The sequence below is a fragment of the Cydia fagiglandana genome, chromosome 22 (assembly GCF_963556715.1).
Source record: "Cydia fagiglandana chromosome 22, ilCydFagi1.1, whole genome shotgun sequence".
Lineage (NCBI taxonomy): Eukaryota > Metazoa > Arthropoda > Insecta > Lepidoptera > Tortricidae > Cydia > Cydia fagiglandana.
In genome coordinates this window covers 1,481,019-1,498,279 of record NC_085953.1, presented here as the reverse complement: position 1 = coordinate 1,498,279, position 17,261 = coordinate 1,481,019, and the positions used below count along the sequence as shown (strand labels likewise).

The window sequence follows — 17,261 nt, the reverse complement described above, 5'->3', positions numbered from 1 at the left end:
TTGGATTATAATCTTAATTACCATACAAAATTAACACATAGATCTGGTTTTTCCCACTAATTACCATCAAGTTGTTACCAGTGGTAACTAATGAGATTTGTTTCCCAGTAGTTACCACTGGTAAAAGGTTGGATTTTATTCCTAGTAGTTACCACCAACATTTTATTAGTTCAATAGTAATAAAAACAGTATAAGTAGAATACTATAAATATAGAGGCTTTATTGAACCCTAACAAGATTGTAGTGGTAACTACTCCCATTAGTTACCACTGGTAATAACTTGATCGTAACTAGTGGGAATAACCCAATTTATATGTTAATTTTGTATGGTAATTGAGATTATAATCCAAAAAGTAATTGCTGGATCTTGTTTTTTTAATAATAGCCTACTAGTATGGCGTTTTTTGTTCGTATATAAATAAACATTTAAACTACGTGACTGTTTTATATTCCCATTTCTTCCATAAATACTAATCTATAAAACCGTATATTCGGTGTTTTTGTTGTTATACGTTTTTTTACACTAGCACGCTAGTCGAAAATCTGGTCAAATTCATAATTTTTCCTAGTATACTAACCAAAAAGGCCGAATAGCTGCTATAGGGTCTTTTAACTTAGGATCTCAAGTGCGAATTATTCATTGGTACTAAGCAAAAAGGCAGCATGTGACATATACGGCGTTTTTACCTAGTTTCTACTTCGGAACTAAGTTAGAACGCCGCATAACGCATGTTTACCGCCTTCTTGACTAGTACGACCTACTTATTATTAAGCTTAATACTAATTTAAAGTGTTTTTTTATAAAATAAAAAAAAACTGAGCTGTTTAGAAACATACTATAAATACCTAAAATAAGTACATATATATACCTACCACATACAAAAATAAAAAATGGAAAAAGTTTTACCGTTTCGTAGAAATTCAAGAAAGATGTTTGGGTTGGTTTTTTGCGATTATCTCGAAACTAGCTTTTGTCGAAAAACTGCCTTTTAGCTTAGGACGGCAGAATTATGGTACATGAGATGTTACAATAATGATATTGAACCTTAATACATTCGGCCGTTAGGCATGTGAAAATTAAAGTATGTTTAACCTAGTTAACTACTTAATCTAGTGCATGCATATTATTACTGATTTAAATAAGTAATAAAAATAATTAGGCATAATGTTATATAGTAAAAAAAAAATAATGAAACAGGAAGAGAGTTAATACAAAATAGACTTCCATCTTACATGTCGTTATAATACATTATTGAATTATTATTTTAAATATGATTACATTACAATTTATCATTAAAAAAATGTTCTATTTTATAATATGTTTTTTCAATTAGCTCTGCCTTTAATTTTCTTTTAAATAGATTTAGGTGTAACTCTTTTAACTCTTCTGGTAAATGATTATATACTTTAGAGGCCATACCCAGTATGCCGTTTCGCAATAACGCAGTTTTGCCAGCTACTGGGTTAATTTTGTACTTGAAACGCCTGTTCCTGGAGTTTTCTGATACTAATGGGAATAAATCGGGGTTTGATTTAACAAAAACTGACACTTCATAAATATAAAGACCGGTCATTGACATTATATTAAGATCTTTGAAATAAGGTCTACAGCTTTCAGTTCGTTTTACACCACAGATGGCGCGAACACAATTTTTTTGAGCACCGAAAACTAGTTTTTTGTTTGTAGAGTTGCCCCAGAAAACCATACCATAACGAAGAATTGATCCAACATATCCATGATAGGCTAATAACGCAGTTTTTCGATCCGAAATTTTAGCGATTCTTTTAAGGGCAAATACAAAACTATTTAATCGCTTACATAACGTTAAGGTATGCGTTTTCCAGCTTATATGATTATCTATGTCAATGCCTAGAAACTTAGTTACGTCTGTGTGTTCAACATTATGATCATTATATTTTACGTCAAGATGTAATGGTTTTGATTTTGATTGATGGAATTGCATAATTTTTGTTTTATCAATGTTTATTTTTAGTCTGTTCGTTTCCAGCCAGTTGATGATAGTCTTAAGTGTATTGTTTATGTCAGATTCATATGTAGTCGGGTCGTTTGATTTTATTAAAACTGTGCTGTCATCTGCGAATAGTATCATGGGATGTTGAACGTGTGTTGGCAAGTCGTTTATATAAACTAAGAAAAGCAACGGGCCTAGGATGCTCCCTTGTGGAACCCCACGAATCAAAGGTGTTAATTTAGAATAGTAAGCAGTTTCTTCTTTTGTCTCAGGACATAGCCTTTTTATTTCAGCATTCTATTACTTAAATATGAATTTAGTAAGTCTAGGGCGTTACCTCGGATTCCGTACCGTTCTAACTTTTTCAGCAAACGGTTATGGTCGACGAAATCGAATGCTTTCGATAGATCCATCTTAAACTGGCTCACCGGATGGTTCGAGACAATCCAAACCTCCTTATCGGCGAAGCGCGGCGCCCGAAAGCAGCGCGCGCAGGCCGTCCGCCGCCGCGCCGCCCGGGCGCCGCCGCCGCCGCCGCAGGCACGATGACCGCGCGTTCCCTCTCCGATGCGGAGCGACTTGTTACCACTTGTTAACAAAAACCACTGACGCACTTCCTACTTCGATCTCGAAAATGCGAGTTAACGGTAACGATTTTAGCAGCATGAAATGTGAAAATTAATTTAGCAAGAAAAAAAGTGGGTAGAATCGAAAAGCACCGTTCGATGACTTCGATCGCGAGACCGCCAAAAGACTAATAGTGGCGATCTCTGCCATATCTCACTATTTAATCGACCGAGCTTTGGATCGGAAATGTTAAAGCACCATGCTGCAAAAATATACGCAAAAAATATTTGCGGACCATCGGTCAAGACGGTCGACGAAACAATGACATGGCGGTGGCGAGTGGCGGGAAGCGAGCAACGGTTCGCAGGAAGTGGAAGCGGAACTACGTCACGGCGTGGGGCGGAGCGACTACATAGACGCTAGCGGCATCATTGGTCAACGATCGCGTTACTCTCTCAATGAAGATATCCGATGTGGAGTACGGAACACATAATAAATTGTTGCCATATTTATGCATTTTACGTCTTTTCGACAATTTCTTGTCAGACTATACCTAAGCGTCATTTTATACCTATGGCACTACTAGTGCTTCTGCTTATAAATGGAAACTAGTGCTTCTGCTTATAAATGGAAACGTAGCCTAGTTTTAAGATCCGAAAGAAGTCGCGAGAGAGGCTACAAACACGTGAGATAAGTCATCCTAAATTTTTTTTTATTTAAAGGTTGTAAAATACCGTTTTGATTGATCTGTTGATTCTCTGTAGTGACGAGAGCGGTATTCGCTTCTCCCCTCTCTTCTGCGTCTTGCTCATTAACTTCTTCTTCCGATCCCGTTTCTTCATATTCATGGTCTGATCTGTAATAGTAATAAATTAGAATATCAGTAGTTATTTTCACTTTAGACTCCAAATGTATCTCACTTTTCTCGAGCGCGAAGGGCAAGCGAGGCATCCGTTTCAGCATGGGCAAAATGATTTTCTTTCCTATTTTACATGTCATATTCTCAAAGGATTCTTGTAAAATGTTGTGAGCATGTTTGATAACCATACGATATTTTATTGATATAAAATAGCGAATTTGAACTTGTGAGATTGAAACATAATACATTATCTAAGAATATGAAAATTAATATGATGATATTAATTAATGATGTAAATCCAAGTATTCTTACCTTGGTATTCTCTTATACCTCTGGTAAAGCCGGCTTAAGGACAATAGCAAATTTAAATTATAAAGAACCGGTTCTTAATCAATTTTATGCTAAATAGAACGACCTACTATTATTAGGGAATCATTAAAACTGTCTGGTGTTTCAACGTGGTTTAGACAGAAAAAATGTTTTGCCTAGTATCCATACCAGCAAACATAGTTAACATACAAATACATACCTGTATGCAGGGGTGCTAAGCTATTAATTTTGCTGACTGTGCAAAAAAATTCCTGTTCGAGGTATAGATATCATTGTTCTTTTAAATGATAAGGATTAATTTTGTTCTAGATCATCATCATTATCTTGCCCTTATCCCATTCACTTGGGGTCGGCGCAGCATGTCTTTCTCTTCCATACCTCTCTGTCACCTGTCATCTCATCATTCGTTCATCTCTCGCATAGTCCATCCACCTTTTCCTCGGCTTTCCTTTCCTCGTACCTCCCTCCAAATTCATGTTGTACATATTAAATATATCTACTTACCCCTCATCTGAATATATTTCTTCTTCGTTAACATATTCATCATCTGTCTCTCCTCTTTCCGTATCTTCATCAAGTTGCGGATTACCGGCCTCGGGATTATCTTCTGCTCCCTACGATTACATTTTACTGGTCTATTTAAAATACATTTTAAATTTTTTAAATTCTGAACATATTTTTTATTATATTAAATGTAATGTTACTAGTAGGATTTTAGTTAAGAGCACTTTAACTTTCCTAATATTAACGTTATAAAAACATACTCGCAATGAAAAACAAAATTTACCTCTGGCTCTTTCTTGATTTCTTCTTCTTCATCATCATCATCTCCAAGATTATCGACGGCGATAGCCAAGAACACATTCAGCAGGATATCTGATATTTGTTAAGAAAATTTTATGGATAACAACAATATTTCAGTTATTACCTTTGCAGCTTTGCTAGCATTCATACGACTTCTTATTTTCAGAAGCCAATTAAATTTCAACTTTTAATTGTTTATAATCGCCGGTCTTTGATTTGTGACATAATGTATAAAACTATTTAAAGTCGTACCTAATTAAACAACAAAGTGTATAGTGTCAATGATTCGTGTCTAAAGTAACGACGCTAAGGACGAAGAATTTTGTACTTTTACCCACCTGTTCCTATCTTTATCGCACGTGCATCATTGCCACGTGCACATGATGCCGCGGTCAATGCCGTTAGCTGGATAGCAATATAATTATGCGCGTGCTATAATGTAAGTCATGCTTAGTATCCTTATGCTTCTGTATATTAATGTAAAATTAAGGTCAGCCTTGAAAAGGATACAATTACCACAGACGAAGATGATGATGAAATAAATAGATGCGATCATTCCAAAGGAGCCGGCGCCGCCGTATGCTTTAATACCTTCATACATGACGACGTTCCAATCCTCACCAGTCAGGATCTGTCAAATAAAATTATATCATATTATTTTTCACTTCTTCTGAACTGCATTTTGCATTCTAATCTTTGAATTATTTGGTTTTAATTTCACCAAAAAATTTTTTTCTTTAAAAGTATAGGTAAGTTGATTATTATGATCAAAGGTACAGATGTACAAGTTGCGAAAAGTTTCCAAAAAGTTGCAAAAATTCTCGAAAATTTCTAGATCAAATCACAGAAAATAAAAGAAAACTTTCTTTCTGGAAATGGGCAATTCCAATCTACAAATATCTGGAAATGTTTTTCTGGAAAAAAATCGCAATAATGGAAGCTTTCTGACAGTAGGTATATCAAAGTGAGGTTGGATTTATGTTAGATATAAGAATAAAATTATACATAGAAAATGGTTTATTTTGGTGTTGCAAAGACGGATTGTTCAATTCTTATTAAAATAAAAAACCGGGCAAGTGCGAGTCGGACTCGCGCACGAAGGGTTCCGTACCATAATGCAAAAAAAAAAAAACAAAAAAAAGCAAAAAAAAAACCGGTCACCCATCCAAGTACTGACCACTCCCGACGTTGCTTAACTTTGGTCAAAAATCACGTTTGTTGTATGGAAGCCCCATTTAAATCTTTATTTTATTCTGTTTTTAGTATTTGTTGTTATAGCGGCAACAGACATACTATCACGGTTCGTGTGATACAGCCTGGTGACAGACGGACGGACGGACAGCGAAGTCTTAGTAATAGGGTCCCGTTTTACCCTTTGGGTATGGAACCCTAAAATAATAGGGTCCCGTTTTACCCTTTGGGTATGGAACCCTAAAAAAACATAGGTAAACATACCTGGAACATCGTCAGCACAGCTTGCCAGAATGTATCAAAGTTGTGCCTCTCTTTTGGTTCCTCAGGAGCGTAACTCTCGAACCTCCCTCCGAACACTTGCATGCCGAGCAGCGCGAAGATCATGATGAACAAGAACAGCAGCAGAAGGAGGGAGAAGATGGACTGGATGGAGTTGAGGAGAGAGGTCACGAGGTTAGAGAGAGAGCGCCAGTACCTAAAAATATTAGGGAAAATTTACAAAACAATACAAATACTCTTTATTGATCATCTGTATACTCTTAATAGAACGAGCCGTCTTAAAATAAAAATACAAAATTATATTTAAATTAAAATAGAAAGAAGAATAAAAACAGACTGGCAGTTTCAAATGATTTTAAATTAATAAGGATTACCATTGTTAAAGACACGGACAGTCCACTTTCCCAGAGCTTCGTGATTTGGCTCAGCATTACCAGTGTTTTACTCTTGACTGTCCGATTTACTGAATTTTTGAAATCATATTTAATAAGCGGATCCTTGACTCCTTTAGAAGGAAACGGGGATAGCGCTAGAGATAAAAATGGGATAGAAGACACTTACTTTGTAACTTTGAAAACCCTGAGTAGCCGAACGCATCTTAACACAGAGATGCCCAGCTGTGGGATAGTTTCCGTTGCTGTAAGCACCAGCTCCAAGACCGAACATATCATGACGAAGCAGTCGAAGCGGTTGAAGAGAGAAACGAAATAGCCCTGAAATAGAAACATTAATTTTCAATGGTTGTATTTGTTGGGACTACGAAAGTACGAACGAGTTTGACAGCCTCCTCGGTATCGGCAGTGACCGCCGAAGGAGGTCCCGGGTTCAAATTCTGATAAGGGCATTTATTTGTGTTACAGTGTTGTCATCACAGACATTTGTTATAGAGTTGTATACTAATGTTCGTATATCTCGTCTACTCTAATCTCTGCAGCGACATTTTTCAAGCGTTATGTAAAGAAAAAATCTAATCGTAATTGAGAAGCATGGCCGTATTAAGAGACATCATAATTTTAAGTTTATATTGTCTAAAATTAAATTCGAATGACTTAAACAGTCAGATGAAGGGACATCATAATTTTAAGTTTAAGTATATTGTCTAAAATTAAATTCGAATGACTTAAACAGTCAAATGATTCAAAACAGTGTAGTGCCGTTGTTCTAGCCAATATACAGAGGTAGACATTAACGAACTTATTTTTAGGCCTGAGTTACACTTGTAAGTTTTACTTACGTAAGTAGGGACACGGCTATACTACAGAATGAGAGATGAATATCGTTATCTCATTCTAACAAATAGCTTTGTCCCTACTTACGTAAGTAAAACTTACAAGTGTAACTCAGGCCTTACAATACTCACTTGAATACCCAGGGCATACATTTTGATCAACATCTCCATAGTAAAGAGCACAACGAACACATAGTTCGCACAAGTCTGAAACGTGTCCAGCCAAGTCGGTTGCCTGAAAATATAAATTATCACTATCAAATTTTTAACACACAAAATATGGAACCTGCAAAATTGTGCACATTTTTGTTGCTTAGTAATTTTATAATTTGTGTACTTACAAAATGCAAACGTAAGAGTTAGGTGATAGGAACGAAAGAGCTTCAAGACGCTCTTACCCACATTAACTTAAAATAAAATAACTTACTTGTAATGTTCAGTTGCCAACACCATTGTGTTTAAAAACACAAGTACGATTATGGCCCAGTAGAAACCCTGAGATTTGACAGCTAGTCGACAAGCCCGGCGCATACGACGGTTCACCTGCAATGAAAATTTGTCATAAGCTTATCCATTTCAACCTGGGAGAAAATGAACTTATTTTTTCGCCTATCTGGCTATTTTGGCTGTACTCCTCTGATTTTCATAAAATTTTTAAAAATGTTCGAGTTTTTGGTAAATATGACTTTCAAAATCATGCAATGATGTATGATTTCGTACACTTTTCAAATATTATTTTAATATATAATAACACTCGAATCAAAAACTAAAATTTTCCTGTGATTTAAAAAAACTTAAAAAAATACTACTACTACTTTTGCGATTATTTGGAAATTTTTTCGCAACTTGCACATCACAACAGAGAATCTACCGCCATCACCGAAAAATAAAAAAATCGTTATCTGCCTTCTCTATCATTCGAACAAGTAAGAACAAATGAGAGACCAATAATGATTTTCGAGTTTTCGATGGTTGCAGCAGGCGCTCAGGTCTACAGGTCCATCTTGATAGGGTTTGCTGGTTGGCCTTATTTTCCTAGTTCTTTCTACTTTCTGTGGCGGTGGTGTATACCTTGTCGAATCTTTTGAAATAAACTTTGCAGGTGCCTGTGTTTTCTGTTGTGTCCACGTTTGTTTGGGATCCCTCGTTGCTTGTTCTCTCGTAATTATTACCTGCAACAAATAAATAAAAATATTTAGGGCAACTTGGCAACTTCCACTATTATGAGTATACTTAAAATTTCATATCGAAACGTAGGAGGAAGTAATGGTTCAGCAATTAAACTCCTTTTTTAAAAATTCCGTGATGTAGAAAATAACGGCCGGGAGTTCATTAAAGCAAAAGAACCTCACTGTATAAAATAGAATCACAAACATTTATTCATACAGCACAAGTAGATAACAAACAAAATAGTAAATAAATCGAGATGTGATTTGAAGCCGAAATTGTGATTCAGGAATTCAGCTAACATTACTAGTGTGAATGATGCTGTGGCCAATGATGATGAATTATAATTTATGCCTTATGCTGTATGAATAAATGTTTGTGACCATCTTTGTAAATGAGAATTACAGCGTCTAAGGAGATATTTTGAGGAGGTAATCTGCAGCCTACATCGACTGCAATGGCTGTATAAACCAATGGCCGATCATCATTTCTTGCCGCATCGATCACGACGATCTAGCAGCTCTACGAAGTCATTTCCGCTTGATTTGTTCCAACCAGACCTCTTCTTGCTTTGCCATATCTACAGTTAGGGCGACAACAACACGACAATTTAAATCATACCAGGCGTGGCTCACTCCGCGATTTCGTCGCTTTGCTACAAGCACTCACACCAATTTTGGTGGCTAGCCATAAGCCGCGCGTGGCGCTGTCTCCACCTAGCGGTCATATCTGTCCTAATCGTAACAGACGCGTTTTGTTAGAGAGTGAATCTTCTGTACCTAGTACTATTATTTATTCTGTGATCATACTGACCCTGTGAATCTTCCCCTTCATTCTCCTGCTTGGGCTCGTTTTCAAGGTCCAGGGTCTCAGCGACGGTGATCCAGTTGAGATACCCCTTCATATCTTCTTCAAACTCCTTTCTTTCTCGTGATTTCTGGAAGTCTCCGCGATTCTTCGCCTTGTTACTGGCTTTTGAGAATTCTCTGGAAGAAAAGAAGAGGTTATAGACGATAAATTTGAAAAATGTATACACGAAGGATGGAACTCTCGTACAAATTTTGAATTTCGCGTCTTTAATTAATTTGTTTGCCAGACTACATGTGTAAGGCATTTGAGCATCTGCATTTGAAACTAAATTATTATTTTAATATTAAACTATTTATATAAAATAATCCCTAAACTCAAGTCTTTAACAATTCAGAACAACAAAGACGAAGTTAAGATAAACTTGCTATAAACCAAATGTAATGCATGGATATGTAAGTTTTATAATTAACTTACCCTGACAACACACCAAGAATTAGGTTCATAACGAAAAAGTTTCCAAAGATGACCAGCGAGACGAAGTAGATCCAAGGCCAGGAAGAGCCCTTCACATCTGATATCTGAAATAAAATAGAAAAACATACAGGGTGTTTGGTACATCGTTTGCCAAATTAAAACGGTAAATAGGTTGAGTCATTTTCTATCTTCTTAGTCCTAGAAATTTTTAATTTGGCGTATTTTTTTTTTCACTTCTATGCCAGTTTTACGTAAATTTCAAATTTTTACTTACATAGTAGGAAAAAAATCATGGCCAATTTTGTTTTTCTAGGCATGAGTAGATAGCAAATGACTCAACCTATCTGCCGTTTTAATTTGGCAAACGATGTACCAAACACCCTGTATTTATGTGACATCATCTGCTTACCATTTCTCTATGGTTTGTCTGTGGTATACTGTAGTAAGTTTTGGAATACCTAATAAGTTGTCAGAAGGCTTGCTTGTGTCAGCGTTTTAAGAGGCTCTAAACTTTTTTAAGTAAAGGTAAAGTTTCAAATTGTACTGCCTTGGACAACATTCGAAATCCCTGCTGTGGGCAATTTTAATCCGAGACAAAATTTCGCCCAAGACGGGAAAGTTTATTTCAAAAATCTTTAGTGTCTTAAGCCGGCTTTGCCTATTAAAAACACTTACCCAATACATAATGTCAGTCCATCCTTCAAGTGTGATACACTGGAATACCGTGAGCATAGCGTAGCCAATATTGTCAAAGTTGGTTATACCGTCGTTCGGCCCTGGCCAGGGTGGGTTCCCTGGTGTACATACTTCGTCGGGATTGCAATTGTGACCAACATTGAACTCTACACTGCACGGTCTTTCTTCATCGCCCATTATCAATTTGCCACCTGAAAAACATTTTTTTAAAACGTTAAATTATTATAAATATTATAATACAAAGTACTGTCATTATTTAAAAGCTTTTTAAACTTGCCCCCTTAGTAGTATGTTAGTGTGGGTCAAATCTTGGAAGCAGAATTTGACCCACTTCCACGATTTCCGATTGAGCTGATATTCTGCAATACACATCGGATAACCATGCAATATTACGATGACAAGGAGATGTCCTGTCTCCATCATCAGATCAGCTCCTTGTTTGTTTGTTTGAATTGTCTCTTGGGTGTTGGGGTGGAGTCACACACATCTAACAACATCGAGCCGCAAGATGGGCCAGCGTGTAGAGAGGGTAGTGTTGTAGGATGGCTTATGGCGTGGCGGCGGGATGGCCAAGGTGTCGTTTTTTTGTCCGCACAAAGGTAGTCGGCCATCGATAGTGCATACGCATGTACGCCCATTCCATAGTGCGTGCTCTCAACCATCGCATAGCCATCTCGCTGGTCCAGCGCTGGGCCATCGTGTTCAGGAGCCATATCATATGAGAAATCGCTCGCTAGTATGAAGACGCGTATGTATTGGAAAGCAGAGCGTATGCAAAGTATTTTTCATGCATATAGTTAGCATATTGTCAGCGTGATGAAAAGGGGCCAGAAATACATACTCTCATTCTTATGACATATGTTATGCATGACTCCAGAGAACAGCTCGAGGCCGATGATGGCGTAGATGATGATGACGAAGAGCACCAGGAACGCGATGTGACACAGCGGTATCATGGCCTTCAGGATGGAGTTGAGCACGATCTGGAGACCTGGAAAAAGACAGGAAATGTGTGAATATTTTTGTGAGAAAACATTAGCCAGACTGTGTCAGATTCAACATAAGAAAACCGGGCAAGTGCGAGTTGGACTCGCGCACGAAGGGTTCCGTACCATAATGCAAAAAAGGCAAAAAAAAACGGTCACCCATCCAAGTACTGACCCCGCCCGACGTTGCTTAATTTCGGTCAAAAATCAAGTTTGTTGTATGGGAGCCCCACTTAAATCTTTATTTTATTCTGTTTTTAGTATTTGTTGTTATAGCGGCAACAGAAATACATCATCTGTGAAAATTTTCAAATGCAGCCTGGACAGACGGACGGACAGCAGAGTCTTAGTAATAGGGTCCCGTTTTACCCTTTGGGTACGGAACACTAAAAATAGCCAGACTGTGTCAGATTTAACAAAAAATTTTGCCAAACTTTCATATTTAACAAATTGTTACTTTGATATTATTTTGATTCGACCTTGAGGATCGCTCACGATCAGATTAGTTGATAGTTAGAGGGTCGAATGGAGATTAAGGGTCGGTTGCACCAAACTGTTCGTATCGTTAAAGAGTTCGCAAAATTTTTATGTATGGAAAGTTTCAGGCTGACGTTGATCAGTCTGTCAAATGTGGTTGGTGCAACTGGCCCTAAGAGCGTTTTCACATTGTCCGATCCGATATCGGATGTAGGATCCTACATCCGCGTAGTCAGGCCGCGGGGACGTGCCCGGGCGCCAGCGGTCACGCACACTACAACAAGCATTACGCCTACACGTACGCACACAAACAAATATTATCAGTCGGACAGCTGACGGGGGGCTCCGACACTGAATTTATCGGAATAGACCTACGAGTGAAATTTAGAATGTATGTGTAAACGTGCTTACTTGGAACGCCGGAGACCAATCGAAGCGGTCGCAGCACTCTGAAGGCTCTGAGCGCCTTTACGTCGAACGCGTCTTTGAACAGGACCTGCAGCGACTGGCTCATTATACTGAAACATATTAACAGTTTGTTAGATCTCTTAGAGCCACCCCACACTAGCGTTTTGCTTATGCGATTATATTAGTCACGTGAAGAAGAAGAAATAACACGTTATCCAATAGTGATAATGGTGAAATCTAGACTGTTCCACGCGTTCCGCAGATAAGCCCCAGGATGGAACAGAACATCATAAGCGATAACCTTCATCAAGAACTACCCAGTGAAGAAGAATAAATGACATCTTACCCAATAGTGACGATGGTGAAATCCAGACTGTTCCACGCGTTCCGCAGATAAGCCCCAGGATGGAACAGGAAACCGTATGCGATGATCTTCATCACGCACTCCCCAGTGAAGATTACCATGAATATCCATTCTACTTTTTCCTGTAAATAATATGATTTAAGATCTGATTTAAGATTTGAAACTGGTATACAAAGAGAGCTTAGAGTAGCTTAACTTCAAACTCGGTAAATCCATCTGCCAGATTAAGCGATTTTGGTATTTATTTATTTAGTCGTATGGTATCAATACAATTCAATGGTAGCTTTACAAATTTACAAATCTAGGTTCTTCACCCAATGGGCTGCGTTTTTGCTTAGCTTAAGTAAGTCCAGAGGATCTCCTGGGTACTTTCTTTTTGGGCACTCGTGAACAATGTGGGAAATGGACTGTACAGGTGCTCCACAGTCGCACTTCGGTGTATCTCGCCACCCGCACTTAAACTTACTTTTGGTATTAAAAAAGGTAATAGGGTTTTTTGCTGGGAGGGTCGAATGGATTTACCCGAGTTTGAAATTAAGCGACACTAATATAATAGATCCAACGACACGGGAGACTAACCAGTGAACATCCATGTTGGAGGCATATTCTGAAGATTCAAATGCGTCACGTGCATGTGTATGAGCATGCTTGCATGTGTGGAATTTCGTTATGCACACTGTTCTGTTCTTTTTTAATTTTACTTATTTTTTAACAGATTTCTTTGTACACAAGTGGCGCGATAGATAGCGCTACTAGTTGACAAATTCACTCAAAATTCATCTCATATATAGTTCAAGCGAAGGCACAAACACCTAAATAAACGTTTTTAAGCAGCTCACCAATATTCCATTAGTGTAGTTTGTGTCACCGGACGGGAAGGGCGTGAACACGGCCAGAGCTATGCAGTTAGCGAAGATAGTTGTGAGAATCATGTACTCGAACGGTCTGGGATAGCGCTAAGGAAATACATGAAACATCCGGAAAAAATTAACTTCAACAATTTTCTAGTAAGGAGCTACTATAGTCGGCATAATTACAATTTATTTTACTTATACCATTAAACGAGCAATTCCTGTATATATATTTTTTATATTTATAGGGGTTCTCGGAAACGACTCCAACGATTTGGATAAAATTTGCTATATGGGGGTTTTAGGGGGCGAAAAATCGATCTAGCTAGGTCTTATCTATTGGGAAAACGCGCATTTTTGAATTTTTACATTTATTTTATATTATTTATTTAAGGATTATTTACATATTTTGAATTTTTCCGAGCTAAGCTCGGTCTCCTAGATATAAATGATATAATAGGTAATTATAATATGAAGCTAGAACCTACGGTTTAACTAATAGCCTTACCCTTAGTATCATCTGGTATCATATAAAGGTCAATTCATAGAATAGATTAGATTAGATTAGATTAATTTATTTCTTATTGAAAATTACATGATATTTAACAATGTCATAAATGTCATAATGTTTCCAAATAACATGAATTCACAAAAAGATCGTCAGATTGTAAACAATAATAATATTTAAAATACCTAATTAAAAAACAAGTAAAAAATATAAAACAATCAAATAATCATAATAAAAATTAAAAGTAATAGTCAAATACAGTAAAATAAAATGTCAGAGAGCGTAATAAACATACTAAATACAATGTCAAATAGTTACCTATGTATGTCAAAATAAAGCGGTCAAAATGTATATAATGCTAGGGCACCCTAGTTAATATAATGTCAGAATAACTAATAATATTGCAAAGTCAAATTAAAATAAAATTCCAAACAAACAGCTAAAAACAATAAGAAATAAAAACAATAAAACATAAAATATAACAATGTCAGATTAAATTATAATAGAAAAATATTTACATTTTAATCGCGTTTCATGTCAGTGTATTCTTTAACAGAATACAGCGATTTTGTGATTAACATTTCTTTGAGTCGGCGTCCAAAAATATCATTGGAGGTTTCATTTCTGAGACTAGCGGGTAGGCGTTCATAGAATGCAGGGCCGATAACGCGCGGTGACTTGTCGAGCAGCGCTAGTCGCCGCCGCACAGGCAGCAGGCGCCCGGTCTGGCGGGTTATTCTGCACGAGTTATTGGACCGTTTGAAACTGTCTATATTACGGCGTGTAAACATTATGACTTCATACACATATAGCGAGTAGTGCGTCATAATGCTATAATCTTTAAAAAGGTTTTTGCACGAGTGCCTCGAGTGTACACCTGCCAATACGCGTATGGCTCGCTTTTGCAGTTTAAACACTCTGTCCGAATGTGTTGAGTTCCCCCACAGGACGATACCATAGGACATAAGTGAAAAAAAATAGGCGTAATAGATTTGGAGCAATGCGTCACTGGAAACAACTGGCTTCAGTTTGCGCAGTGCAAATACTGCACTGCCCAGCCTTTCACACAAGTTGTTAACGTGCTCCTTCCACTTCAGTCCGGCGTCGATAGTAAACCCGAGGAACTTGCACGAATCACAGCGCGGTATCGGAATCTGCATTTGCGGAATATTAACCTGGCTACTGGCTGAAAACAACAATACGTTTGATTTATTGACATTAAGGATGAGGCCGCTCGCCGAGAACCACTCGTGGAGTTGGCTGCATGTATTTGCAATCTTTTGTTCCAGCTGTAGGTATGTATTCGCCCTCACTACCACGGTTGTGTCGTCAGCAAACAGTGCCATCATACCTTCGGCAACAGAGGAAGGAAGGTCGTTCATGAACATTAAAAACAAGGTATTTCCGAGCGATGAGCCTTGTGGTATGCCCAGTTCTAACATTCCGGCTTTAGAGTTAATGTTCTTACCTTCTATTTTGACTTGAACTGTCTGTCGTCTGTTTTTAAGGAACGATGTAAGTAATCTGTGAGCATTATTTTTGACTCCGTACTGCCCTATCTTTTCTAAGAGTAGCTCATGATTAATTACATCGAACGCTTTTGACAGATCGCAGAATACCCCTGCCGCCTTGTCTTTTTCATCTAACGCTGTTGTTATGCAGTCATATATTTTATATGCAGCTGTTGTGGTGGACCTATTTGTTCGGTAAGCAAATTGTTTGTCTGTCAGTAGGTTATTTGTCTCAAGATGGTGCATTAAACAGTTGGATAAAACAGATTCTATTAATTTGGATACATTTGGTACAATAGTAATAGGTCTATAACTGTCCACGGCGCTTTTTTCCCCTTTTCCCTTGTATACTGGACATACTCGAGTGCTTTTCAGTACGTCGGGGTAAACGCCGCATGTAAACATGGTGTTAACGAGTTTTAATAGTAGCCCCGCGATAACCGGCCAGATGCACTCGAGCATGAATAGAATAGAATAGAAAAATATTTATTCAGGCACCACATCATTCCATTACAAAATGCACAGTAGGAAATAATAACATAAAATGTGAAACAAGAAGTATACAAAACACAAAGCGGTTAGGTGAATATTGGTTCTTATGTTGCGCTGACAATAACAGTGTACAAGATTTTTATTAGGATGCCAAAGAAAAATACGTTTTAGCAAGGACCATATCCATAACCATAACCATAGGTTAGTCCATGGTTTTAGTAACTACCTAAATTTAAGTACTTTAATTCTAAGTACCGTAAAATGGGGTGAGTTGGGTGAAATTTGACTTTCAAACCTTGATAAAATTTTATTTTTACACGTGAAAACTGAATGGTGTATATAATAAGTGGTTCGGACGTTTGTATTTTAGTTTGTATTTTATTTTGGGTAGTTCCATTTTATAACTTTGACGATAAAAAGGAAAACCCACCTCACCCCGTAGTGCCTCGTATTTGGGGTGAGAGGGTTTTTCATACAAAGGTGATTTTGGAAGATTGTTGAATCGATTTTTTTTTATTATGCCTGACGGCTTAAGGCCGTTGTCAGGGTCTTTGGGTTCGTCAAGGTCCGACATGTGGGCGTGTAAGACGAAATAATCATTAGAGGCACAACGATCCGTCGGAGGTTCGCAACAGAATGCCGGCGCGGGTGCAGTGGACCGGTTTTTATGCCTTCCCAATACTTGTCGCCGCACCGCTCCGAAGTTCCGTTAGGTGGCGCCATCTGGTCTGAAGCGCACCTTGGCCTCAATTTAGTCAATAAACCATCTTTTATTATTTTGCCGACACGGCCTTCCTGACTTTCGCACGTCCTCGGGCGCTTAATCTGTAAACAGTTGACATAAATTTCATTTTAGTCTTAATCATAACTAATCTTCAAATCGTCCATAACATCACTTCATACTACTACAAATCAATTCATCAAATCATCAGTCACTTCAACAGCTTTCGTCCTGCACTTGTTACAGCTCTGCGCCTCTAACTGGGGGCCGACACTCATATAGAGTGAGGCAAGCCAGAAGATTGCAGCCAGTCAACAAATATGCAGCTCACCTTCACACAAAAACCTGCAGCTTTACATTCGGCTAGTCCCTGGGACCACCGGAATGTCTTCCATCTCATTATGCACCTCAACATCTACTATCATCGGAATATTCTCATTACTGTCGCTTTCACTTGCCGACACGGTCTCATCCTCCTCATAAATCTCATCACACATAACCTCTGCCACCTCAGTCAGCCCTGCTCGCCCTTTAGGTACCTCTCGCAAGCTTTCATGGGGAT

The 17,261-nt window shown here is 37.9% G+C and overlaps 1 protein-coding gene across 5 annotated transcripts in view; it reads right to left on the bottom strand.

The window, feature by feature from the left end:
- LOC134675567 (voltage-dependent calcium channel type D subunit alpha-1-like) overlaps positions 1-17,261 on the bottom strand; it is a 93,594-nt gene that overhangs the window by 40,886 nt on the left and 35,447 nt on the right. For 4 of the 5 annotated variants that reach the window (XR_010099770.1, XM_063533844.1, XM_063533847.1 and 1 more), the window contains exons 3-19: positions 13,456-13,561; positions 12,599-12,738; positions 12,256-12,362; positions 11,223-11,372; positions 10,361-10,572; positions 9,686-9,789; positions 9,215-9,387; positions 8,306-8,406; positions 7,662-7,777; positions 7,367-7,469; positions 6,568-6,719; positions 5,989-6,202; positions 5,044-5,164; positions 4,517-4,605; positions 4,234-4,343; positions 3,712-3,744; positions 3,275-3,396 (exon numbers count right to left, since the gene is read on the bottom strand). Coding sequence is in view for 4 of the 5 variants with exons in the window: in XM_063533844.1 (XP_063389914.1) it covers positions 3,275-3,396; positions 3,712-3,744; positions 4,234-4,343; positions 4,517-4,605; positions 5,044-5,164; positions 5,989-6,202; positions 6,568-6,719; positions 7,367-7,469; positions 7,662-7,777; positions 8,306-8,406; positions 9,215-9,387; positions 9,686-9,789; positions 10,361-10,572; positions 11,223-11,372; positions 12,256-12,362; positions 12,599-12,738; positions 13,456-13,561 (2,153 nt within the window). In the remaining variant the exon portion in view is untranslated. The remainder of the gene's footprint in view (positions 1-3,274; positions 3,397-3,711; positions 3,745-4,233; positions 4,344-4,516; positions 4,606-5,043; positions 5,165-5,988; positions 6,203-6,567; positions 6,720-7,366; positions 7,470-7,661; positions 7,778-8,305; positions 8,407-9,214; positions 9,388-9,685; positions 9,790-10,360; positions 10,573-11,222; positions 11,373-12,255; positions 12,363-12,598; positions 12,739-13,455; positions 13,562-17,261) is intronic. The other variant, XM_063533848.1, reaches the window with a different exon arrangement.